The 27202-nt window shown below is 52.2% G+C and overlaps 1 protein-coding gene across 1 annotated transcript in view; it reads right to left on the bottom strand.

The window, feature by feature from the left end:
* Positions 1 to 26070, bottom strand: part of LONP2 (lon peptidase 2, peroxisomal) — a 52148-nt gene extending 26078 nt beyond the window's left edge. The window contains exons 1-9 of the mRNA XM_054570308.1: positions 25733 to 26070; positions 19352 to 19586; positions 17873 to 18004; positions 16645 to 16767; positions 14273 to 14436; positions 12984 to 13078; positions 9758 to 10016; positions 5328 to 5469; positions 679 to 829 (exon numbers count right to left, since the gene is read on the bottom strand). Coding sequence (XP_054426283.1) covers positions 679 to 829; positions 5328 to 5469; positions 9758 to 10016; positions 12984 to 13078; positions 14273 to 14436; positions 16645 to 16767; positions 17873 to 18004; positions 19352 to 19586; positions 25733 to 25965 — 1534 coding nt within the window. The 5' untranslated portion in view covers positions 25966 to 26070. The remainder of the gene's footprint in view (positions 1 to 678; positions 830 to 5327; positions 5470 to 9757; positions 10017 to 12983; positions 13079 to 14272; positions 14437 to 16644; positions 16768 to 17872; positions 18005 to 19351; positions 19587 to 25732) is intronic.
* Positions 26071 to 27202: the final 1132 nt, after the last annotated feature.

Here is a 27202-nt window from a genome sequence, read left to right as displayed (position 1 = left end):
ATACCCTGACATCAGACGTCTTCTAGGGAAAAATAATTCTGAACAAATAAAGTAAGGGGAAAATACTAGGATTTATTCACTGTTAGTAACTAAAGGGCTTTTTGCACGCTCCAACGAAAGAGGAAACACGGGGAAAACACACACACACACACACACACACACACAAACTACTTGGCTGATCTAGCGAAAAAGAGGGAAGAAAGCACACTGCCCTGAGAGATAAAAGGCCCGAGGTAGTAGTGAGAAAGTTCAGCTACTCTTCATGACCCCCCTCTTACTTAAGGAGAACAGATGATTACACTTTCTCAGAGATGGTAAAAACTTCAAAATCTGATAAATAGGAAGCTACACTGACTATGCAAAAATCTGGTTTTGGTTTTTAGAGACTTTGAAAAAAATTATTTTGTCTACAATTTTAGAAATTGCTTCAAAGAAAAATTTTATAAATAAAACATGTTCATTCTTTAATGCTAAGTTCAATCTGAAATTATTGTGCAAAACTCATTCCTGATACTCTTATTAGGTTACAGCAAACAAACACAACTCTCAGAACTTGAGAAGATCTTACGTTGGCAAATCAATTTTCTACTCAAAACTCCACAGCTCAACCAATTTTCAGGGGTTATGTTTGGAAACGCAAGAGACATCCAATAGTGATTTTATTTGTGAATCCAGTACCTGGCACCTGAATGATCTCCATCCTGTCCAACAAGGCTGGGGGGATAGTAGCTGTGGTGTTGGCAGTCGCTATGAAAAGGACTTGGGAAAGGTCAAAGGCCACATTGAGATAATGATCTGTGAAGTTATGGTTTTGTTCCGGGTCCAACACCTACGGGAGAACAGGAAGCATTAAGCAAACGCAGCCGTCCCAGCAGAAAGCGGCACGGTGGACAACACAGGACTATCTGGCGCGGCTGGTCCTTGTGCTCAGCTCGGCTCAGCTCAGCTGGTCTGGGCGACGTGGGGGCGGCGCTGAAACCTGAGCATCGCTCCTTACCTTCCCCACATTCTAAATACTGTTTTTAAAGACGAAACATGTTCAATGTCAATGATTTCGAAAACAGAAAAGCACAAGGCAAAAATTACCCTTTTGATTTTACTCTTAGGTCTCTTTACTAATGGCTGACTGACTGCATAGCCATAACCAGTCACCAACCCTGCGGAACCAGCTTCCCTCTTTGTCACACGCCCTCTCCAACTGCTGGGGCGTGTAAAGTGAATGTGCTCAGCGTTTGGAAATTCTTAGGTAACAGGTAAAATAGCAATTAGCATATTCCTCCTCCAACATTATCAGAGAGTCTGGTATCAAGTTTTCAACTGAAAGGAAAATTCCAAATGAGAGTAAGCTAGTAACACGGACCCTGCCACCATATTCTGATACAGCATGCTTAAAAATGCCTAAAGCAAAGCTTTCCTGTGCATAATGAGCAGGATATCAGTATCCACCGAAAACACTTTAAGTGGCTAGATCAGGTAATTTACCAATTAAGACTCCTAAGACGCTGAGTAACTGTGTCTCGTCGGGATTACTGCTCCCACGCTCCGAGCCACAGGGACTTGCTTGAGGAGAGGCCTGCCCAGGGCTCTAGAGAAGGTTCCAGAGCCTCCCATGTGTTCTAACTTGTCACACATTGCCACTTTCACTAAACTAGCACAGATATAAATAGGGTTCACATACATATTCAAAAAGGAAGTAAAGTGACCAAAATAGTCACCATTCCCAATTTTACTTATCTAATTAGAATACACTGTTTTCAATAAAAACATAATTATCTTACCTCTTAAAATTTATTCTGTGTGGGTCATATATGTAAGTACATATTATAAGCTCAGTGGTACTATAGTGAGGGGACGTGGGGAGAAATCACACCTGCCAGCACCTTGGCCTTGGACTTCCTGCCTCCAGGACTGTGTGTGTGAGCGTGAGAGAGAGAGAGAGAGAGAGAGAGTGTGTGTGTGTGTTTTAAGTCTCCAGAACTGTGAGACGAGACATTTCTGTGTGTGAGTGTGTGAGAGAGAGAGAGAGAGAGAGAGAGAGAGAGAGAGAGAGAGAGAGTGTGTGTGTGTGTGTGTGTGTGTGTGTTTCAAGTTACCCAGTCTATGGTATTTTGTTAGGGCAGCCTGAGGAGTTTGGTCTGTCCTTATTATATATATATTTACACACACACAATATATTTTCAAAATTTTTTACTGCTGGGTTAGTGAACTAAATATGTGTAGATTTCTGGTGTAGGCAACAATGAAACCTTAGCAACTTTAGGCTTCAAAATATAATCTATAAACAAATCCTTGAAAAAGACCACCTGAAAATATATCCCACCTGAACGACAGATAAATCAAAACGGAAGGGCCGGAAGAAAGCAATCAAGCCTTTTCAGCGCAGAGTTGTAGCTGCGCGGGGGGAGGAGCCCCTGCAGGGCAGCGGCGTCGGGATTCTGAAAACCCGCTCCTCCGCCACAGCAGCGAGGACACTAGCAAAGACTGTCAAGATCAGCTCTGTCAAGTCTAGAAATTAACTTGCAACAATCTGAGGAGTGTTTATTTAAGAAAAACGGCTGAGTTTCAGTAAATATAGCAAAGCTTTGCTATATTTACACCCATGCCCTTCTCCCAAGTTCACGGCAGCCTTCAAAACCAACAGCCTCACAGTCTCCGTTGCTGTGCCGAGCAGGGGCCTAGCAGCCCCTGTAGGGCCAGGCCGGGATCGCAGCTCCCAAAGCGCCACCTCCGGGGAACTGCCAATGTCCGACCTGCGGGGCAGTTCCTAGGAAAAGCTCTCCTCTCGGGATTTTCGCGTGTCTGACCGCACTCAGAGGGCCCTGGGTGAGCAGGCCTAGGCCTGCGGCACTGGTCAAAACCAAGCGGCAGCAGCTGTTTACCATTTCAGCTGCCTCAGGCAGCGATGCCCGCTGATCACAAACCTTAAAAGGAAGAACTGGGGGACGAGATACTCATGCGGGCCTTTCAAAAGCTCTGAAATGTTCCTGAGAAATCTAGAAGGTCATGCAATCAGGCAGGGCTGTCGGCGTGACCGGGACAGGTCTGAGGAGACCCTGGCAGCTCGCCTCCGGCAGGCACTGAGGCTGCGTGGGAGCAGGAAGCGAGGGCTAAGGCGGAGCTGTGAACCGTCTGCCCTAGCGGTAACGGCAGAGCTCAGCGCACGTGCACACAGCCCCTTGGCAAAGGGCGGCGGCCCACTGCTCCGGGCACGGAAGTAAATTAGTGTCAGATCAAGAGGTGACCACTAAACAAAGCGAGCAGCTTTGGTGGCCGCACGTGACAGAGACTACAGACCCCACAGAACGCGAGCAGGGATATCACTGAACACATAGAAACAACACTAAATACCAGGGCAAGGACCTGATTCTATTATTAAAGTATAATGACAACACTTAACACGTTCAGTTACAACGAAGAAATTACAAGACACAGGAAGAAACACAAAGCCCAGATGGAGACTTCTACACAGAGTATCAGTCAGCTGTTATCAATATGTTCAAAAAACAAATGCTACTACATGGATGAACCTAAAGACGTTATGCAAAGTGAGATAAACCAGTTATGGAAAGACAAATACCACCATTCTACTCAGAGGAATTAACAGAGATTAGCCAATTTAGGGACGGAAAAAGGGGCGCGAGGAAGGCAGCCGCCGGGCTGAGGGGACCGGGGCGTTGCTGGGCACCGAGGGCGGAGTCTCAGCTTTGCACAGCGAGGACGTTTTGGAGACTGGTTGTGTGACACCGTGAATGAACCTAATAGCACTGTAACCTTCAAATGGTTAAGAGGGCAAATTTTATGTCACGTGTATTTCACCCCAATTAAAAAACAAAAACCACAGGAAACCATGCCTAAAGAATTACAGGAAACTACGGGGATCATGCTCTAACAGAAGATCCGTAAGAGAGAGGAATTACAAAAAAAAGAAACAAATAGAGATCTGAAAGTTGAGAAATATGGTAGCTTAAATGAAAACTTCAGGCTGAGCAAGAGACCCATGTACTCTGCTGACAGGAATGGGGAGAGGAAGGAAGGCCATTTGGAAGTTTTTGCAAAGCAGCAGTATAATTATTAACATATTTCCTCGGTAGCAAGTAGAAGATAAAAGGAATTATGGAATGATAGTGCATAACCTAGTCCAAGGGTCTACAAAGGAAAACAATTCACTGCAAGGTCTAACAGCAGTTCCAGCGGCAGAAGGAAGCAGCAGACCCTGAAGACAAGTCACTGCGACCATCTGTATTTCTCTCAGGTGCCTGTTTTTGTTGTCGTCGTTGCTTTTTATTTTATTTTACTACCAATCCAGCGTGGGTCCCTGCAGAGACAGGACAGGGGCCCGGGCTGGGACCCGGGCTCCAGGTGGGATTCCCGGACAGGGCCTCCTGCAGGGCAGCAGGAGAGGGAAGAAGGCCTGGGGGCTGCCGGGCCGCAAGTTCACAGCAGTGACTCCCCCAACCACCCCACGAGGAACTTTCGGGTTCGTTACCACAGTCAAACTACCCATCAGATAAGAGGGAAACAGAAAAACACGGCCAGATATGCGCAACTGAAAACCATTTACCACCCACGCACGCTTTCTCAGGAAGCAGCGGCGGAATCAGGCCAGGAAAACGGGCGGACACAGAGAGAAAGAGGCGGGCGGGCCACGGAGAGAGACCGCGGGCCCTGGCTCAGACCGGGCGGCTTACAGGAGACCCGTCCCGCGGGCGCATGGTGTCCGGCTGTCTCGGAACACAAATCAGACGAGCGGTGACAGTACGCAAGAGCGGCGAGACGATTAATTCTAAAAAGGTTTTAAAAACATGTACAGAATCACAGACAGGAAGACAGAGAATGAAAAGTGATTTTACCGTATGACTCAGGTGTGAAAAGCAATTATACACATGGAAATAATGAGTTAAAATCAGGGTAACATTTCTACTGGGAGACAGGGACAAAAATGCGAAATCAAGCCGCCGCCGGGCCGCCGGGCCGCGGTGAGCAGCGCGGTCGCCTCGGCGTCCTGGGGGGCCCGGGGGCCGGAGCGGAAGGCGCGTGCGCGGGCCGGGGGAGGGAACCGTGCAGGCTCTTTTTTGTCATAACCCCACAAGATTACTGGTCTCTCAACAATACACAGGCATAAAATTCGGATACGCTATTTGATTAAAAAAAAAAAAGGAAAAAATCAGAATTAGAAAGAGAAATCTCTGAGGCACTTACATTTAACACGCTGCTTCCGACTGTAGCCCGTACCCCGCAGTTCTTCCCGCGCCTGCACCCACAGCGCCACACGTGGGACTCCCACTCGCGCCCCTGCCGACACCGCGGGCAGGAGCTCCCAGGCTTACCTCCAGCAGCGCCGCCGCAGGGTCGCCCTGCAGGCTCTTCCCCAGCTTGTCAACCTCATCCAGCAGGAACACCGGGTTGTTCACCGCGACCGTCTTCAGGCCGTTGATGATGCGGCCGGGCATGCTGCCCACGTAGGTGCGCCTGCGGGGCGGGGCGAGCGTGAGCAGGGGCCGGCGGGGGGCGGGGCCGGGGCCGGCGCGGGGCGGGGCCGGCGGGGGGCGGGGCCGGGGCCGGCGGCCGTCACAGCCACGAGGCAGAGCCCTGAGACGCGCCCAAACCTCATCAGACTGGGGATGCCTGAGGTCCGCGGGAAGTGCCCACGGCACCGGGACAACTGTATCTGCTTCGGCCACTTAGTGAAGAGGAAAAACATGGCATTTACGTTACATAGCTATGATTCTCACTCCCGGAGACCCCAAGGTGTTCTGTCCCTACGATTTAATCGCACGCTGCCGCCCGTGGTTTCTCAGAGCGCCCCCCTGCACCCTGCCCCATCCATCAAGAACAGCACACCAACGACACCGGCACCCGTCCTCGCTGTCATGGTCATACAAGCCTCTGCATGCTGCTTTGGACAAACGACTTGTCGCAAGCCTCCGTCTCCTCATCTGTGAAACAGGGACAACAACAGGGACAACCTCATGGACTCTACGGGGATCGTGGGAGAACAGAACAGGCGCGAGGCGGGCTTTGGAGAAACGCGGGCTGTCGTTCCCATCGGTGACAGCCACCGAAAGCCCGCCTCTGGATTCCTGGGAAAAGTCCAAAAGCAGGAACCAGGACACCCAAGGCTGGGGCCCAGCCCTACTTCAGGCTCATAGAAGCAACGCTTCGAAACGCCTGTTCACAGCACCAAGCACCCTCGGTGCCGTGGGGACCGCGCCCCGCCCCGCCCTGCGCCACCAGCCCCGAGGTGAAGGCGAGAGGCCAGCTGCTACCACAGAGCCCACGAGCCACGGGCAGCACCTGCAACGTGCTCGTCTCATGCCAGGAGCTGTGGCAGCGCACAGTTCGCTGACTGAGGACACAATATATTTTATATGTCCCTTTGGAATAAGAATATGATGAAAACATAGCGACACTTGCAAAACATAATCACATTTTAATCTCCCTCGAATGCGCAAAGCACGCCGGGGCCCCCGCCACGCTCAGCTCTGTGCCCAAGCAGCACGGAGTGAGGCCACGGGAGCTGTGTAAGACAGGACACACCTCCACTCCACCGAGCTATGCTCTTTATACACTCAGGATTCCTTGCAATGGTATAATTTTATTATCTGATGTACAGCTGGTAAACTATTCCCAAAGAGTTGATACCAACTTGAGACCTAGCACAACAATTGGTATATTTCATCAAGGAACAACTAATGAAAAACAGATTCTTGTGCAGACATGATTTCATAAAACTTCATCCTAAAAGAAGTTATTGTGTATTTAATTTCTATAAACTGACTTACAGTACTTAACTATAATACTTAAATAGAAAAATATAAGTTGTCAAAACTGATAGATGGTAGCAGAGCCTCTGTGGTTTATAAAAGTGGACGGAAAAACCCCAATGGAGAGAAACCCAAATGAGAAATGTCGAGAAGACTGAAAAATTACATTAGTTACGATGGTGCATAAACGTGACTATTCTTCCTTTAAGCCACTCAAAATAGGGACAAAAACACCACCGATGTTTAGTCAGATCAGTCAGATCGCTATTATTTTCCCAGTGTAAGATTTAAATGTAAACCAAGTCTTCCTTTTTTCTTTCCTCTCCCCCATCATTATCATTTAACTCTTTGGTTACCGGTGAAACCAACCCCTAATTCATCGTGGTAGCAGCTTCCTTCACAGGGGCAGGCACTTGGGGCAAAGGCGGGGGCCCCACGCCTGGGAAAACAAGGAAAGCGAGGGGCAAGTCAGGGGACAAGGAGAACACGACATAAAGCAGCTCTGTCCGTCCTCAGCTATTTTAAAACCGCGGAACAGTAGCCCTGCTCAGAGGAGGAAAAACAAAACTCCGCCTGAACGCCACTAGGCAGCGCTTGACCTATGCTTAAATGCCACGACCCGGGCGGTTCCCCAGTGCCCAAGAGTCGCTGGGACTGCTTGCCCCCACGTGCCCCACCCCACGGTGGTGCTGTGACCCCACCCCCTTCCCCTGCACCGCAGGCTCCCGGCTCTCCGCCCCTCACCACCCTGCCTGCTGCCCGCAGGGTTCAAAGGAAAAGGCAAATCCTTCCCACGCATCCATGACGATGACATGGGGACGCAGAGGGCAGGCGGCCATCATGCTGGATGGCACCCCGTGCCGAGCCGTGGCAGCTGGGAGCGCCGACTAGCGGGGTGTAACATCACTGGTGTGACCCGGAGAAACCCATGCGCTTTTTACCTGGCAGCGAGCCCAGGCTCTGTCCCGCCGCACACATCTAACAAGCTGTGTTTACGTGTCTTAGGCACATACCGAACCTTCTTTCACAAAACAATTCCTCATTTTCTTGAGATTCAGTTCTCTTAACGATCCATACACGAAAGCATATTTGTGTGAAAAAAAGTGAGCACGGTTTTCTCTCTCAGCATCGGTAGATTTAAGGCCGAGACCTCTGTACACCAGCCGGTGTTCCTAGGCCGTGCCGAGGACCACGCCATCCCACGCCGCCCCCCAACAGGCCTCCTGCACATGCATCTCCCCACGATTTCGCCACGCAAATTAAATCACCATGCTGAGAGCAGGAGATTTGGGGTACAATTTCAAATCAGACTGAATTTTATAAATAGGTGTATTGAAACATGTAAATTGAAACTTGTCTGCCTGAGCATTTAGAACTAAAATAACAGTTGAGGCTGGTTCCTGTGGACCCCGCCCTGGGCCGGGCGCTGAGGGGCCACCTTCAGAGCCTCGCTGCATCGTCAGCCCCAGTGTGGAAAGAAAGGTCAAATCACCTACGTGTCACACACCCAGGGCACTAATTTCACATGACAACAACTGCACCATCTCGTTCCCTGACAGCCATCGCACGTGTACAACACCACGGAGGGGCCACAGACGGACACACACACCGAACAACCCCGAGTGCCTGAACCAAGTCACTCGGACGAGGGAAACCTCCCCAAAGCTCCGCAACTAAATCAAGAAGATTCAGGCCCCGGATCCACCTTCTCCAAAATTGGTCCAGAGATGCCCATTTCTTTACAAAAGCCAACTACAGCCTCTAGTGGCGCAAGTGAGAATAAGACCGGCTAGGTGACAAAAAGACCCTTTGAACTTGCCGAAGAGATGCTCCGAATCCACTCCCTGACTAGCCTGCAGCCCTTATCGCTTCTTTATTAAAATCTTGGAATGAGTTTTCTTTCATGCATAAGAAGTGTAAATAAGCAAATAAAAAAGACTAAAAAGAACCATTTTTCATGCAACTTTCTGAAGTTTCCTATCCCGGCCTAAGGCCTGTGATCTTTGAATAGACAAATGGAAAATAAGATGTCATAAAAGCATCAGGTTTTCCCCACAGCCCAAGTGTCTCCACATCCACGCCCCAAAACCATGGATTTAAACTGCCCTTGGCCATGGGCAGCTGCTCACTGCCTGCACTCGCCCACCAGTGGGAGCCACCGCTTCGGACCTGGGTTTCCTTGACACCCATATGACTGAGGGTCTGATCTTGAGGACAGAACTTTTATGTTCGGTTTAATTACTTTGGAAGTTAAGCAGTTTCTTCTAAAAAGTTTAAATTGTGCATGAGTTGGCACATATCACTACACAGTCCCAGGTGAACAACACACCGCGCTCCTCGGGAAGCATGCACTGCAGCATGACACACGTCACCGCACGCACGGCAGGCACGTTGCTGCATAGCCTGCCGCTGCTCTGCCCCTGCGACGGGGAGGCGGGGTCCGTGCCGTCGCCCAGGGCCATCCAACCTGAGCAGCAGGGAACAGCGAGCTAACGTGCAACTCCGACGCCAGCACGTCAGATCAATCAGCTCGGTCCTTACCGGCCGACCTATTTTTACAGAGAGCACGTCAGTAACGCAAGGATAAACCTGAACGACGACCCCAACCTTTCTCCTCAGATCCCCCCTGGAAAGCAGCCTCCCTAAGCGCACATTTAGCTGCACACGACAGGAACTTGCTGTCAGGGATCTCCTACGCCCCCTCCCTGCCCTCACCACGCTGCCCTGGCTCTTTAAACTCGAGGAGCTCTGGTCATGGATCAGTCATGGAAGGCCACTGGGCCCGAACGCTGTGAGGACGCTGGGACCCCTAGTCACAACGCATTTGTAACTGCGCGCCAGTGAGCGTCCAAGACGGCGAGGCTCCCAGCCCGCCCCCACCGCCCCCGCTCAGTGCCCCCAACAGCCCTGCCAGAAAGCCCCGCTTTGCCTTCGGGCAGCTCGAGTCAGGAGGAGGGGAGGGGAGGAACAGGCCCAGTGGGCGAGGGCCCTACCTGTGTCCCCGGATGTCCGACTGATCACACACGCCGCCGAGCGCGATCCTGTGGAACTCTCGGCCGAGAGTCTTGGCCACGGACCTGCCCACGCTTGTCTTCCCGACACCGGGGGGGCCGACGAAGCACAGGATGGGGCCCTTCAGGTCGCTCTTCAGCTGCCTGACGGCCAAGTACTCCAGCACCCTCTTCTTCAGCTTCTCCATGGCGTAGTGGTCGCTGTCCAGGAGGGCCCGGGCCGCGCGGATGTCCAGGCGGTCTGGGGAGGGAGCCGATGGACACTACCTGAGCCCACGGGAGCTTCCAATGGAAAAGCTCCTTCCAAGGCTGGCCGGAGCCCGAATGTTGTTAGAAAAGAGATGTGATACAGGAGAGACTTGGATCCCTCCAAACACACCTTCAGAGAGGACTCAAACTTGGTGGGGTTTTCTGCCTGAGAAGATTCGGTATCTACAGAAATAGCACGCGCTGCACAAAGATGCCAGGAGTTAATGCTCCCATGGCTGCATTTGGAATGATTTCCTAGATACACATTATTTCTACAGGAACAATTTCTACATATTCTATTCGTACTGGCGTTTGTTCCTTTTTAAGTGTTCTTTTTCCTTATTACTTCTGTCATACATGCTCATTCCAAAAACCCTGATGACATTAATGGCTGCCCACGATCTCACATCCCGAGACGGCACCGCTCCCTTCCCTTTGGTAGGCGCTGTTCCAGGTTCTCTGCGTATCCTTCGCACCTGCTTCCCAACGTGGCAATTTTAGGAGGCCTTCAAGTTTTACAAAATGTTTTTTTCACTTAATATATCATGAACAGATCATGAACATCTTTCAGTGACAAAGGTACTTCTCAGTAATATTTTAGTGGCGACATAATGTTCCATCATTTAAAGTGTCCACACTCGCTCATTAATTCCCGACGGCTAAGCATTTGGGTCATCTACAAGCCTTTACAGTTACAAAGCACTCTCCCCAGCGCAATCCTTTTAACTAAATCTCCACATTTACCTGAAACTCCTTCCTTCGGTTAACCTTCTATAAACAGAAGTGCGGGGGCGAGGGGGAACCACAACACTAAGACAGAAAGACTTGCCCAAGTCCTACTGCTGACGGTGTCACCAGCGTCACCGGAGTGTGTGAGTTGGGCTGTTTCTGACGACCAGCTTTCACCAGGCTGCCTGACGGCTTTGCACTTACCATACTCACAGATGAGACGCCAGGTCAGGGAACCCAAATAAACGCCCCGGCAGGCGACGGCCGGGGCAACTCACAGCCACAGCCCCCACCCCCAGTGAAAGCAGGGGAGGAGCCAGAGGAACGTCCGTAGCTCCACCCTTCCCGTCCGGTGCCTGGGACTTGTGTTCTTTATACAGGAAAAAAGTGTCCTTAACTAACGGCTTAGTTCCTGAGACTGTCTATAAAACCCTGGCTAAGCAGCAATGTATGGAATTTAATCGTAGAAGGACTGATCTCAGCGAGAGTCCCGGCTGAGCGATTACGCTCCGTTCAGAACCCAGACACTGCGTAGGAGCAAACGGAAGAGTGGAAGGTCCCCTCTGCGTGTACAGGGCTGACACCGAGGCCCGGCGCGGCCACCGCCAAAGCCAGCCCCAGGCCAGCCCCAGGCCAGCCCCAGGCTGCGCCGCCAACCAATACCAGGTCCCTGCGGGGCTTGTCCCCACTGCACAGGGCGTCAGTCGGCAGCAGGTGATCGGCACGTTTACTAAGTCGCCACGGCCGAGGAGAAAATCTTTTCATCAAAATGCCATTTTGTGCCTAGAAAGGCAGTTTTATAATACAACAGCCATTCCTAAATTAAATTAAAAATAAAATTCTATGTAGACAAAAAATGAAAAACGCCGTGAAGGAATTTCTTCCAAGAAATAAGCCGAGTAAAAATAATTTTAAAAAGTTCTTTCAAACGTGTAAGAAGAGATAATTTCCATACTCTATAAATTACTGCTTTGCTTCTTTTCTGTGCAGGATACATATTTTTTTCTGATTATTCTTTCTAACGATTCAGAATGCACACTTCCTAGTTTGAATAATACATGTGGCTACATGTGAAATCTTTAAAACTCACTTGAACATATTTTTCTATTTACGACTGGGAGTTTGAAACGGTCCCAGCTGGTTCCTTCTGTTCAGGCGGGAAGGTGAGAAAACATAGATCCGCCAGCGCTGCTGCCCCCTCGTGGCCAGCGAGGGCCCCGGCCCCGGCGGGCGGCCCCTCAGGAGGACGGAAGGCATTTCCACGGCCCCCTCGCTGCGCCCACAGCCTGCAGCGGCACCTGGGTCCACACAGGGCTGCGCAAGGCGCTCAGCACAGTCCTGGCCACTGTCCCCAGCGCCCGCCCTCTGCTGACCCGCCGCCCAGTGACGGGTGCTTCCCGAGGGCTCACGCGCCCACGAGCCTGGCCCCCTGTGGGGGCACGGCCAGCAGAGAATGCGCTCAGCTCTGGCACGAGGGTGGCCCCCTTCCCTGGCTGTAAAAATAGTAATTGCTTTGCCCTGTTTTTACATTGTCTTGGCTATTTTTGTAAAGAATGGGAGTCAGAGTTCTGTTCAAATAAACATTTTGCCCCCAAATCTCTACGCTTACACCGCATAGGCCTTGCAAAAACTCCTGGTCTGTAATTAATTTCACCTTATAAATAGGACATGTGGGGAGGGGAGGAAGCTGAAAGCAACTTACTAACAGCCACGAATCAAACCTGTCATTTTAATGCTCTCGGGTCATTACACGACATGCACCTGCATTTCTCTTATGTCATCAGTTAAAATGAATCCTGCAACACAGGGCAATATTACCGAGAAAATACCTGTCGTCCCAAGAGGGAACTGTTGCAAATCCACCAACGACACAAACAGATGCCTGTCAAACACACACAACACGGAGGCGACAGGGCCATCACCAAGCAGCTGACACGCCCCTTCCTCTGCGGGTCTAGCCGAGGGGCCTGGGGCCCCAGGAGTTCCGGGAAGACGGCCCGGACCCATCGGTGCCAAGAAACACGTACTTCACCAGTTACAGAAAATTCTACTTCCTCTAAAATCAGGCACAAGGGACTTTCAGGACCTAGGACACAGACGTCCCGTCTCTAAACAGTTTACATCAAGAACGAATGTAACAGGAAGACAGCCAAGGGCGAGTGCTGCAGCCAAACCCGCGGAGCCCGGGCGGGCGCTCGGGCTGCGGCCGAGCTGCTGTTCATGGCCTCACCGGTTGTGCTCTTGTTCCACGGAAGCTCCACCATGAGTTCTAAATAGTTTCTCGTCAGGGCGTATTCGGGCATTGACTGCGGCATTTTTTTGAGTCTGCGGGGAAAGAGTACATAGCAAACGTGTTCAAGAGACAAGAATTCCACAAAAACAGAAAAATCAGGCTTATCTCCATTTCTTGGTCAGATATGTCATACCTATTTGGTCAAACAGAGCTGTAAAAGTTTTAAAAGTCTAGTTAACAAAACATGTATTTTGTTTGGAAGGTACACTACAAAACAAAATTAATGCGATACCTGCAAACTGGGGGGAGGGTGGGGAACCCGTGTCTGATTCTGTCCTTGAAATGTGGCCGAATCGGGCGAGTACCTCACCGAGTCTCACGTTGCACGTATCCACAATTTTTTTTTATCACAGTGAGACTTTTAAGTGCCTCACCATGCACAAATACGTTTTCATATCAGAGCCAAAGTTTGCTCACAAAAGCACGCTAGCATCAGCTGTTTAACACAAAATGCAACTCCCTTGGTGTATGTGGTGCTTCATGTGTTCTGTTCACAACGGAGGTCACCATGGAATGTCCCCCAACTACATGTAGTGATGTTCTTGACTGTGAATCTCAGGAAGCTGGGTCTATTGTAATTCACTAATAAAAGCAAATATAGTTACGAGTGTCCAGAAAATGTAATCACCCCGCACACTGTCCCCAGGGTCTTCCTGTACTTTATCTCATGCAAAGAGAAACAGACAGTTTCTGTCCTCTAAAGAACACAGTGGCACGTGAAGAACACAGTAAGTAAACACACACTCTGTCCACACGAAGGACAGCCCGCCCCCGGGGACTGCGAACACCAGCGGCAGTAGCGCTGGCATCTGACCCGACGCTCAGGGAAGAGGGGGGTGGCGGGGGTGGGGGGAGGTGCTGCGTGGTCCCAGCCAGCATCACGGGAGGGCGGGGGCGGGGGGCCGGCGCGGCGCCCTGGGGGCAGCGCGGGCACTCTAAGGCGTGGATTCGGGATGAGGGACGAAGAGGGAAACGTAGTCCAGGGCACAGCTACAGCCTGAGAACCGGGCAAGTCAGGGGGCTGAGAACTGATCATGCGAAGGCAAGAGGGACAGAGTGGCTGTGGCACATTAAGGAGAAGGAAAGGAGAAAGAGCGGCGCGTATAAGATAAATGACTCAGCGTTGAGCCTGTCAAGCCCAGTGGCAGACCTGCTGCGTGGACAGCACCTTTTAACATTAGCAGGCACCGGCACGCACGAAGGCCAGGAGGGCCCGTACGGCTTACCTTTTGATCTCTTTGACACAGACCTTGTGGGCCTGCTCTGGCATATTGGAGGTTCGTATTTTTTTCTCTAGCATCACAATATCATCATTATCTTCCTCCTCCTCCTCATCTTCTAAAGTGCCTGGGAGGGGCATGATCCTCCGAAGGGGGCGAATCGCTATCACCTATGGGAGAAAGGAAGAGTAAAACCGAACGCCAACGCAAATTGGAAACCAAGTTCCTAGCTGCACGCGAGGTTACCCCAGGTGCTGAGCCAACATTTTTATGGCTAGCGCCTGACTCTTCAAAAACTGGCGTTCAGGCTGGTAACCCCGGTGCGCACGGGCGTGACGGCGGCAGAAAGTGAACGGTCGACCAGGACCAGGCGGCATGGCGCTTGGGCGCCTGCTTACAACACTGCATGGAAGAACCAGGAAACTGGCCACTAGAAATAAGGAAAACGTCCAGGGACTACCTCTCTCGCAGCCACTGTTCTACACGTTGCGGCCGCCATTTGGCGGCTGGGTCAGTGCCCTCCCTCCTCCACATTACGACCTTCCTGCGTCTCTGACCTTCCCACCGCCAGTCGGTGCCTTGGACACACAGAGAAGGCTTCCTCCTTTCTGCTCTTGGCCTTCTCCCTCCCAGGCACCACACCCCCGCGGCCCCCCTTCCTGCGATGCTCTGCGTCCCCAGCCCAGGCCGGGGGCTCCCCCGCCCCTCCCCTTCCTCGCTGGTTGTTTCCCTCCTGGGCACGTCCCACGTTGGCCTCTGTCTCCTTTGTGCTGATGCGGGCTTTGCCCATCCAACAGCCGCACTTGAGACAATCAGACAATCTCATTTTAAACTTTCCTTTGTGTGCTCTTAAAACTCTCAATCGTTAACATAGTAACCAAGCTCCAGCCGTTACTGGAGCAAAACGTTATACTGGCATTTAATTCAAAAGCCTCTGATTTTATTTTTTTTTTAACCTATGAAATTCTCCATTTAATGCATTCAAGTATAAGAAGTCAAAAACACAAAGCAGTGAACAAAAATGTAATTTTATAAAAAGAAAAATATTATATACTTTTATTCTTATACAAGTTGTTAGCAGATAAAAATTAATAAAATATTTTAAAGTATAAAAAACTGAAAACGAAATACTTTGTTTTAAAATGAGGTTAGAAATAGCCCTGGCTGGTGTGGCTCAGAGGCCTGAGCACCGGCCTGTGAACCCAAGGGTTGCTGGTTCAATTCCCGGTCAGGGCACAGGCCTGGGTTGTGGGCCAGGTCCCCAATGGTATGTGAGAGGCAACCATACACTGATGTTTCTCTCTCTTTCTCCCTCCCTTCCCTTCTGTCTGAAAAATAAATAGGTAAATTTAAAATAAATAAATAAAGCACATCAATTACTTTCCTGTTGAGAGAGACGCCTTTTTATGCGGCCCCTCTACCTCTCCTCCCCCACCCCCGGCTCTACGAGAACAGTTTTCAGCTCTCAGGGAACCGGGAACAGGCAGGGACATCGATTTAGGCCAACTCCAAATATTACCGTGTTTCCTCTAATTTCAAATAACCGCCCCTCGTTTGAGAATTTTCGGCAGCAATTTTGAACAATGGTGACGTCACTGACAGTAAAGCCGCAGTTTCCTGCCTCCCAACGCGTGCCCTGCTCTTTCCTTCCGCATAAGACGAAGAGCGGAGGCCAGGGCCTGCTCACCTGCCAGCAGTGACTCAGGGCAGTGGGCCTGCCTGGAAGAGCACAGGGTCGGGGGGCACACACCGGGGTATGGGGTGCGCCCCTTCCCATCCACCTGCTGGGCCGCTGCCTGCTTCTCCACCGGTCCCGCCAGGGAGGGAGGCCTCCCTTCCACCGTGTGAGCGCTGACGCTAACGTGCCTCTTGGCCACCGCTTGGCCTCCGCAGCACCTGCCAGCTCCCCTCCCCATGCCCACCCCGTCAGGCATGGCTTCCGGGCCTTAACTCCACCCACAGGACCTGTAGTCTTTCCTTAACATCACCTCCTGTAACAAAGCTATACTCAGACACTCACAGTAGATATTGGCTAATCTTTCAACTATAGAAAACACTGGAAACACACCATGTCTGGCAAAAAGGAAAATGGCTGAGTAAGTCGTTCTTTTTTGATGATCACCAAAACAAAACCAGAGAATGAGAAAGTGTTTACACGCCCAGGGGGGAAAAAAGATTCAGGCATGAAAAAGGACTAGAGGGAAATATACTAAAATTGAAAATTTTATCAGTAGCTTCAGTGGTAGGAGACAATGAACGTTTCTTCTCTGTTTGTTTCTTTATTCTCCCCCCCTTTTTTTTTTCTTCAAAAACACTAAACCCGGCATCACACGAAGGCCACTGGGAGCCTGAAGGCGTGGGGTGTGAGGAGCACTTGCCCGCTTATCCTCGTCCTGCTTGTGTTTCCTGGTTTTCTGCAGCAACTTCAGGCCTTCGATTTGTCGCACGAGCAGCGGTATGGTCATCTTGAACCGTTCCTCCAGACTCACAGCATCTAAAATCTAAGGACGCGCACGGCCGTTAGCAGGCTCGCTCGCTCAGAAACACGCGCGGCCAGAGCAAGCCCGAGCCCTTCGCCCGGGCGCCGGCCAAGCTGTCAGCGGTCACAGTGGCTCTGCAGCTGGCACGACTGAATTCACTCAAGTAAGTCAGCAAGGGTGTTCGACATGAATAGCAGGAACCTACGCGAACGAGATAGGAGTATCTTGAGGTTTCATCTAAAAATGAAGCCACTGCACTCTTCCAAGGACAAGAACAAAACACGCATTTTATGTCGACTCTTTCTGAGAATTATTCTCTTGTAGCCTAGAATGGGTCTAGGTATTAGGTCTATACACATTCTAGGTTCAAAATCTCAGAGTTTTACACACACGAAAGATGAGCAGCATTTTAACCGCCTCCCCCCACCAGGCGGTGTGAGCCACGCCCTCCGCCTGGCTTCCCCCGACTGCACGCCCCGCGCCTCCCAGCTCCGGCTGGTTGGACCGGGTTCCCGGGCAGCCCCGGCCTGTTTGCATTAGCTGCGCTTGCCGTTGCAATGGCTGGTTCAAGTGTTAAATAAACTGACAAAGGTAAGGAGGGCGGTTTCCATGAAAACTCATGTAAATGTTCTAGGAAGATTCAAAAAAGCACACCACTAAAGAACACCATGAAAATAAGTTTGCAAGAGAACTTTTATGGTTTGGGGGAAAATGCAAATCTAAGCTTTTGTACTTGTATTGTTTTTCAAGTGTCTTTAAAACTCATTTCACTTCAAAGAAATAGAAACAGACAATTACAGACCGTGAATCCTCATGGTGGTTTGTGTAAGAAACAGCATATACAGTGGGACGATCATGCCTCCACGTGCTTAAAAAATAGTGAGACACAGCTGACTTATATATTTAAAATAAACGCCTACCTTTGTTACTATTCTCTGCTTTAACTTCTTCCATAAAGTGACAAACCACTAGCACTGATCACGGGAATCAAAGCCCTCACTTTTCAAGTCAGCGTGACTACTTCTGTTGAGTCTCCAGTACCTGCCACCTGAGGTCCAAGCTGACTTACTACCGAGACCCAAACACAGAGGGCGACGCAGGCCGGCCTTCAAGGCGGGCGCAGTACCTGCAGCTTCTCCTTGTTGCTCGTGCGGATGATGGAGGTCAGGATGTCCGGGAGCGCTTCCCGCGGCAGGCTGTCCAAGAGGCGTCTCAGCTTCGCCACTGCGGGGACGGACATGTCCAGCATTTCCACCAACTACAAGTGGGAGGAAAGAGGTCTGGGGTTATTTCTGAATTGCAAAAATCAGACTGCCGTCCAGGCGGCGTGTCTGGGCTCAGCGCGCACACGCGCGCGTGTGTGTTTTTGAAAGGGCGCCGGTTGTCACAGGGCAGAGGCTGCACAGGCCTCCGAGGAAGAGAGAGGGGCTTTTGGAACGTCCGTCAGAATGAAGGCCCAAAATGGCTCAAGGAAAGCGGAGGGCACTCATGTTTACCAACAGCTTTAGAAATCTGTGTGATTTTCTTTTAAATTTTATTTATAAAAAAATTAAACTGTATTGAAAAGTGGCAATGGTACAATAAACTCTATGTCCTTCCCCTAAGTTCGCCACTTATTAACACCCTGCCGCAGCGGCTTGCTTTCCGCACACTCCCACACGCCCAAGCTGTGCCTGCGGAACGTTTCAGAGTGAACGGCAGACCCCGTGACCCTTGTTCTTAAGAACAGAACGTTCTCTTACACAATCACCGCATGATTACCAAGTTCTGGAAACTGAACCTGGTGGATGCTATTGTGTTAACCGGTTGATGGCTGAAACGCCGCTTTTTAGTAGGGCGTTTGGATTCGTGAGGACCTGAGCACGGACTGTGAATGATTTGGGGGAAAAACTCCCAAGAAGCGTCTTGGAGGGACGGGTGTTCAGCTCAAGGCAGCTGTCGGTCACTGTGGTCGTCACTGGGGCTGCTGGCAAAGGCCCCCCTGCCTTCTTTGGGGCACATAGCAGGACGGCTTTCTCACCTGCTCTGAATACGCACGTGGCTGTGAGCCGCCTCCTGACCGATAAACACGAGGGGAAGTGGCAGCCCCTTCTGGGCAGAAGCCTCCCTGCCACTGAGCGAGCCGTCTGCCACACGTCCCTTTTCCACGTCAGTGACAGTGGGAGCACGTTTGACACCAACCCCTGACCCGCCTGCCACGTGCTCCACCTTCCACCATCACTGCTGCGCAGAGTGACAACAGCAACTACCTTGACATCTGAACCAAGATAACGAAATGTAAGTTGGTGCCTAGATAGTCTAGTGATGGACAGCGCTATTTTAATTTTTAAAGTTATTTATTTTTAATAACTATCTGGTTTGGAGACACTGGAAGTTGTAAGGAAAATCCTAGAAATACTTTCTGGAGAAATTTTGGAAAGGGTTGGCTGATATATCCCAGAATGACTTAGGTGTAATCCTGGAGAGAAGCGAATTGAAACTAATATATCATTATAACCATTTAAATGTAGGCTGCCCTAAAGACGTCACCGTCCCACAAACTCACCCTCTCTCAGGGCAGCAAAGGAGCCGAAGAAATTGAAGGGAGAAACTAAAGCCAACTCACCTGCACTGCATACTTGTAAAACTGCTCGGACAGCTCCCCGAGCTCCTCCCGCGCCGCGCGGGCGTTGGGAAACTCTTCCAGCCGGTCCAGCTGCTCCACCTCAGCGACCGGGTACGGCTTCTCCTTCAGCACCTGCACGATCTGGAAGCGGCACAGGCCCGTGATGAGCAACGTGTAGTGAGGCTTCGGCCAGTTGCTGCCCACCACCTGCACGGCCAGGGCGGCCGTCCCGATCCTGAAACACACACCGGGCGCCCATGTTACTGATGTGTGAAGGCAGACGCTCGCCTCCGAAGCGGCTGCCTCTTCTGACAGCTCCCCTCAGCCCCAGAGGACGGGCTGCTCTGTGTAACTCCGCGCCCGAGGCTCGGTCTGTCTGGTCGCAGCCATCAGCTGGGGGCAGGGCCGTCGTCGCACTCAGGAATCGGGGAGGAACTTCTACCCGTTTGGATTATTTAAACATAAAAACAAACAAGTAGTTGACAATTACAAGCTTAATTCTCCCAAGGAGGCATGAAGCAATCTTACATCAGAACAAATATTACCGTTTTAAATAGATTTAAGCATCAACAGCACGACAGAAACCAATCTAAGAAATTTCTATTCCAACGCCAGCTTTGCTACCAGCGAGGACTTTTACGCACCCTGTGAAACTTCCACAGAGCCCCTAACACGAAGTGGCGTCCCATCTGGGAATGAACCAATGCGCTCCTGAATGCCGAGGGTCTCCCTGAGCTGGCAAAGCAGCGAGGCCCACACGGCCACGGAGCGAGGGGTCCCAGAAGGTGCAGGCCCAGTGCCCTTCCAACGTGGCCGTCCCCTCGCCCGATACTAGTTGAAAAAGGTGTATTATACTTAAGTTTTAGCTCCTTACAAAACATACAATGCTGACCAAGTAACATACAAGCTTAATTCACAGAAAGGATGTCCCATCCAAAGCGATACAAAATAGGACGATCGATGTTCAGAAGACACTCCCAGATCCCAAGCTGAAACGGTATATTCTCTTCAGCCAGAAGAGAGGCTGTAATTTCAGAAAAGATCGAAAGGGACCAGAGCTCCCAACGCCCTGGAGAGCGGGAACGCGAGGACGTGGCACTCGCCCCTCCCATGGAGCGCGGCACATGCCGGTGCAGGCGGCGCGGCCCTGGCGCAGCTCTGGCGCAGCTCTCCCTCCTGCGCAGGCGGCGTGCGGGCCCGCCGCCTCCTAACTCCCTTCCGCAGCCTGTGCGTCACCTTGGGCTGCACATCCTTCCCCACCGCTTTTCTAGTCCTGTCACATGCACAGGTGATCAAAACTGATTTAAACAACCGCTTAAACCAAGAAAAGCAGGAAGATAATTTGGTGGAGAGAAAAAAAGCTACCGGCTTTAAACACTGGAAATGGCGGGGCAATGACCTATTACAGTTATCTGTGCCGTGGCTGCTACGGGGGTGGTCTCCCCTGTCTCCCGGAAACCAGCTCAGGCTGCGCGAGCATGTCAGCGGCAGCTAGAAGCCAGGGACCTGCTGTGACCTGCAGTCACTGCAGGCGGTGTTGCTGAACGGTGGGGCAGCGCCGGACAGGTCACGACTCTGTCCACAGGGAACAGCCACGGGCAGGACAGCGGCTCCCTGGCCGCGGGGTTTGCAGAATAGACACCAGGGACAGAGGTGAGGTAAAGCCAAACCTCCAGATGGGGAAATGAGCTGATTTATGTGGGCTGCATCACCGATGGCAGGAGAGGCTGAAGTGAGTGTTCGTGCGAAGCAAACACGGTGCTTCCGCCGGCCGCGAAAGGGAGATGCGCAGGCGCCCTCCTCCTCAGAGGACAAGCTCTGCAGGGCTTTGACAGCGCACTCACTGGTCCTCACAGCTGATTCGAACATCCCCCCTTTAAAGAAACCATGGTCCATGCAGTAACGGAGGGCCAGGAACGACACCTGGTGATAGGCATCTGGGGGAAAGGCGCTGAGAAAAGACCACGCTTGTGTCCACATTATTTAGACCATTCCGCTGTCTGCTGGGCCCTGGTGTGACGCAGGCACCCCTCGGAGACGCTGCGGGTGCGGATGCGGACCCTGCAATACCGGGAGTACCCCAGGGGCGCCGCACAGGGCTTCGGTCGCCCGGGCCCACAAGCACGGTGTTCGCACCCGCTGCCGTCCGAGAGGCGTGCAGCCGCATTCTGTCCTAAAAGACGGTGTGTACATGCGAATTAGAAAATCCTGCCCTGCTTTCTAGTTTTTTCCCTAACAGACTCGAGGGCCTGATGAGATATTAGCTTGCCCTCGTGGACGTTCCCATCCCACGGGGCTTTGTCTCCCTCCGAGCGCCAGCTCTGTTCTCACCGGGAGCCCTTTCTGAGGTCCCCTGGGCACCGGGGCGCTCCGCAGGCCTGGCTGAGGGCGGCGACGCCAGCCCCAGAGCAGGGGCAGGACAGGCCTGCCCGCGCCCCCGCTCCCCACGCGCCCCCCGTTCCCAGTGACCCTCCCGACTGGCGGACTTAGGGAAGAGGGATGTAGGGGCCAGTAAGTCTTTTGAGAAAACAAGTCTACGAACATTTTTTAAAAAGAGGGGTTGGGGCGGGGAGAAGAACTGTGAAAGACACAGCTTCCATGGGAGTCCTGCAGGAAGAGAGGGTGCAACTAACCGGAGGCCTGGGGGGAGGGGCGGGGGGAGGGCTCACCCAGAGTGTCGAAGGGCAGCTCAAAAAAGGAGAAAAAGAGAAAATATGCATTGCTGACGCACGCTGGCCGCCTCCTGAGCCCTCGGGGAGCGATGATCTCTGGTGCGGGCAGCGGCAGCGGCAGCGGCCGGGCAGCGGTGGCAGCTTCCCGAACTAAGCCAGCAAGGAGCCCGGCGGTGCCCTCCCTTCAAGAGCGGCCGACAGCCACATCCCCGCCTTACATGGGTGCCGCTCACGGCACCCCAAAACAGCTCCTGCAGCAACATCAGAGATCATGGGTCACAAAATCCCAAAACAAGTGTAAAGATAATGACAAGGTCTGAGATGCTGCGAGAATGACTGTGACAGACACAGAGAAATGACACAGGCTGCCGGCAAACGGTGCCGAGACCCCCGGAAGGGGGGCGGCCCCGCCCGCACGGTGTGCACAGCACAGTACAGAATAGGCAGGGCCTACACAGCAGAGTAGGTATTAAGTAGACAAAGTATTCAGTTAACCCACTTTCCTTCCAACTTGGAGACATAGTACACTTTATATCAAGTCAGTTACCTTCCTAAATAGGGAGTCCTTTGTTAGCCAGGACTGAAAAGCAACATTTTGGTTTCAAAGCCCAGCCAAGCTGATGCAGCAAATAAGTACAGCTCTCTCTCTGGGCAGCGCAACCCCGAGCATCTGCGCCTCCACCGCTGTCCTCTCCCCAGGTCTGGAGAATCTTTTGAAGTCCTAACCAGGATCTCCTTCCAGGTAAACACAACTTTAGGAAAATCTCAATAGGGCTAATCCCATTTGTTAACATAAAAGATGAAAATTTGAAGTCCTGCGATTATTTGGTAATATTTCTTGAATGCCTAAGAACGCTAACAGGGAAACAGGAGTCATACACAGACAGACCGCTGATCCAAGTCATAAACCGTACGCCTGCTACGTACAACGCATCCAGGGTTTGTGAGACAATGCCAAGGAAACACAGCCCGCGCCTCAGAGGTGAAGGCGCCGCCAAGTGCAGACGGGCGGAGAGACCGGCCTGCGCCCCAACGACTGCGAGGGTGGAAGGGCCCATGGGAAAGGCCCGTGCAAAGGCCGTGTGAAAAAGTATTATGCATTTTCACTGAGAAAACAATGGGTCCCTCTGGAGCCACTAAAAATACAGCCCGGTTAAGCAGGGTGACTTGCGGTGGCACGGGCCCCAGGTCCCACGTCCAGTCCTCGGGGGTGACCCACAGCCCCTTCTCGGAGGAGGCCGCGCTCAGGCACGCGTGCACCCCACCAGGCGGCAGACGCCTGCGTCCGCAGCCGCAGAGGGGCTGGTGCTGGAAGTCAACATCCGGCCCTGCTCCTCTGCGTGGCAAGGCGCCCAGGGGATAAACCAACTTCTCCTGTTCCTTGAAGACTCCCTCACCTGGGCGATGGGAAGGAACAGGAGGGAGCAGAGAGTGCCCCCGGCCGCCCCCTGGAGGCCGCCATCTGGAAGGGCAGGTAACTCGTGCAGGAACGATGGTGTAGAGAAACAGAATAATGTTATGGGTAACTCCGTGTTTGTGCTAGTGAAGTTTTTTATTTTTTCAAGTAAAGAGTGTTCTAAGATCCTATTAGAGACAAAGACGTTGGAAGCCAACACTGAACAATGCTATGTGATCTTTCCACAGAGACCTTTCAGGCAGCAAACGGTATTTTCAGGAAAAGTGGTCTGGTGAGTCCCTATAATGCTGGAATGCTATGAATTCTTACAATGTGTGTTTCCTAATTTAAATGATTAAATTTTAACATCGCTATTCATGTAAAACAAAGGCAGCAACATGAACAGCAAGGATGGGGGTTTCGCGCCATTTGAATCTTAGCGAATGCTTCCAGCAGGAGAGTTTAGCATTCAGTTATTTTTCTTTTCACAGGGACTTAACATAAAAGAAATCTAAAAACCCTCCAAAATCTGGCCAGAATAATACCAACTAACGGTCACTCCAACCTAACATACTCTGCTCCTGAAGTTTGCACTGAGCCCGCGGGTAATCACCGTGCATATGGGCAAGACAGGGAGAAAACAAGATATCGAATCACGGTCACTCTGCCTCAACAGGCGCCCCAGTGCCCGGGCACAGAAAGCGGACGTTGTGGGAGAAGTGAACCGGGCCTTGGGGAGCGGGGCAGGAACGCCCGCCTCCGGGACAGTTTATCAGGGTTTGCTGCACCTTGGAAAGTGTCCCATTTCACTCCAGCAATCACCAAAGCCGGTGGCACGGGAGCCAAAATGTTGAGAAAAGCAAGGCTTTCGCAATGCAGACAAACAATGGGCTGCTGGGTCTTTCGGGGTTTATTTTGTTCAGTTTTGCTTTAGGAGGGGCGGGGAGAGGTGCCAGTCTCCTCTGAGAATTTGAAGAAAGCTATGGACTCGCTTTTTTGAAACACGTATAGAGTCATGAGGTTCTGGATAAAAATAAGGCTTTCTTAACCCTCCCAAAATCCACTGAGTCAGGAGGCCGTAATTGTAAGCAAGGACAACTGTAGGTAACAAGGGGCTCTCACCCGGAAACCTCTCAAGAGGGAGAAGGACAGGAGGCGGGGGCCGGGCGCGCATTTGAAGGCCACCCCGGCCTGTGCTGCCCGCCAGCCCCGGACCAGCGCGTGGCCCAACAGAAACACAACGCAGGCCACACAGGCCGTTCTAGTGCTCACATGACAAAGGAAAAAGAAACAGGCCAAATGCTTAAGTCTGATTTCAGTGCCACGAGCCAAAACAGTACCATTCCAGTACGTAATCTACAGAAAATGCAGTCCTCTAGTAATCAACGTTTTTCATACTAAGTTTTCAAAATCTAGTGTCCTGCACACTTAGGGTGAGGGGTTTGTCTGGGACGCAGGACTCTTTCGGTGAGAAAGCCAGGACTGTCCTCAGCAAACCGGAACACCTGGCTACTGCAGATCCCAATTTGCACGAGTTCGCCCCGGCCAGGTGTGCCTAGTGGTCGCAGCTTGCACAGTGCAACTGCCTACCAGGCACTGCAGAGCAGACGACACACATTATTCCGCTTCATCTTCACAGCACACCCAAGAGACAGACGTTAGCAAGCACAGACCAGACGAAGAAAAATACAGGCACAGGTTAAGTCTCCCACTCTTAGTCACACAACTAGGGCCAAGGGGTAGGGGGCTCTCTCGGGAAGCACCGGGCCGGAGAAATGCTAAGCGACAAGGAGCAGAGATGAGAAGCAAGTGCCAGAAGAGGAGCCAAGGGGACCTGGGGGCAGGAAAGGCCCTTTTCGGAAGGAAAACGAAGAGGGGAAGACAGGAGAGGCGGGCAGGGAGTGTGGAAGACAGTCGCCCGCAAGTTAACGGCAGGGCCGATGCGGTTTAAGATGAGACAGAAAAAATTGGACAGATGTGCGGGGTAGCAAGTGTCTCAGTCAAGAGGTCCAAAGGGACAGGGAGGAAGGGAAGGGAGGTGGGGAAAAGGAGCGGCCTGGAAAGTTAAGACCTGGGTTGGGGGCGGTGCGAGGACACGGGACGCCGATCACACGGTTCGCAGTGACAGTTCACCGTGGCGCTGCACTGCCTCCGGAAATATCTCACTGAGCGGTCGCGGACCGACACCTGTCGCCCCGGCTTCAGAGATTAGGAGGCGGCACCCGGCCGCGAAGGCCGCCCTTCCCCCCTGCGGAGCTGCGCCGCGCCGCGCCGCCCCGGGGTCGCCGAGCCAGGGCAGGGCCGCGCGCCCACCTGTGCAGCGGCGGCAGGTCCTGCGCGTCGCTGGCCGGGTCGGGCGTGTTGGGGATGACGCCCAGGATTGTGCTCTGCAGCGACGTGCCCTTGAGCAGGCGGCTCCGCACCAGCTGCAGGTTGCGGGCCGAGTCCACGCTGGTGCGCATGGTGGAGCCCGGCAGCAGCACGCCCTCGTGGGTGAGCAGCAGCGGCAGGCGGCTGGGGATCTGGATGGGGCTTCCCGACGACATGGCGCCGGCCGTTCGGACCCGGGGACTTCACACCGGGCGGCGCGCGCTGCTCTACGCGGCCTGCGCGGCCGCCCCGGAGCTCGCGGCCGCCGGCACTTCCGGCCCGGCCGCGGCCCGCCCCCCGGCGCAGGCGCCACCGTCCCGCGCTGCCCCCTCGCGGCCCGACGCTCGCGCGCCGTAATTACGCGAAAAGGGGCGCAAACCTGTGAGACGCCCCCCCATCTCCCTGCCCGCGCCGCTTCTTTGTGGGACTCGCTCGCGCGGCGAGCCCCCGTGCTGTGTTCGAAGGACAAGCGAGTGTAAATTATAGCTATTCGAGACGTATTTAAATGGTAATGGCGACACATACAATAAAACGAAGTTTAAAAAAGGAAATGTTTTTAACTTTTAATTGGAATTGAGTTTAGATGTGCAAAAGCGTTGAAAAATCTAATAGCGAAGTCTCCTGCACCTTCCGCTCAAGTTTCTCTGCAATCATCTTACAAAATCGTAGTTTAATTATAACAACCAGGAGCTTAGCGTTACTGTTGACCTTACTTAAATTTTGCCAGTTTTCTGGCTACTGTCCTTTAGTTTTCTGGCCGAGAACCCCACATTTCACTTAGTTGTGATGTTTCCTCCATCGTTGTTTTTCCTTTTACAACCTTGGTACTTCGAAAGTGTTTCGGTCCCTTATTTTGTAGAATGTCCCTCCTTTTTGGGTTTATCGGATGTTTTCTCATGATTGGATCAACCATACCTAGTTTTGGCAGGAAGACCACTGCGTCGCATGCCCTCCGGTGGGGGACTGGAGACGTGCAGGAGGCTCTGGAGGTTCCAAGTTGCAGGAAAACATCGCCCAGCTTATGTTTTCAAAAGATCGCTTTGACTGCTGTGTGAAGAATGGAATGTAAGGGTTTAAGATGAAAAACAGAGATGCCAGTGAGGAGGTGGTTGCACCTGTCCAGGAAAGAGGTGAGAGTGAGGAAGACTAGGAGCTGAGAGGTCAGGCCATGTTCAAATGTAGCAGCAGCAGGACGAGCCGATGGGCTGGACAGGACAAGGGAAGGACAGCAGTTGTCAAGGGAGTCTCCTGGATGGGGACCGAGCCTCGAGGGCTTAGAGGGAAGTCCGGGGGCAGCCGAAGACGCTCGATCATTTCTCTGGATGTGTATACCATGCACCCTCTGATAGACGCTGGGGGTGGCTCAGGGATGAATGTGTGTGGCCCAGGACCACTGCGGCCGACCTTTCCATT

The sequence above is a fragment of the Pteronotus mesoamericanus genome, unplaced genomic scaffold, assembly GCF_021234165.1.
Source record: "Pteronotus mesoamericanus isolate MK-2021 breed Mesoamerican mustached bat unplaced genomic scaffold, CSHL_Meso_final contig_202, whole genome shotgun sequence".
Classification (NCBI taxonomy): Eukaryota; Metazoa; Chordata; class Mammalia; order Chiroptera; family Mormoopidae; genus Pteronotus; species Pteronotus mesoamericanus.
The sequence above is the reverse complement of the archived record's forward strand: the minus strand, read 5'-3'. Positions and strand labels throughout refer to the sequence as shown.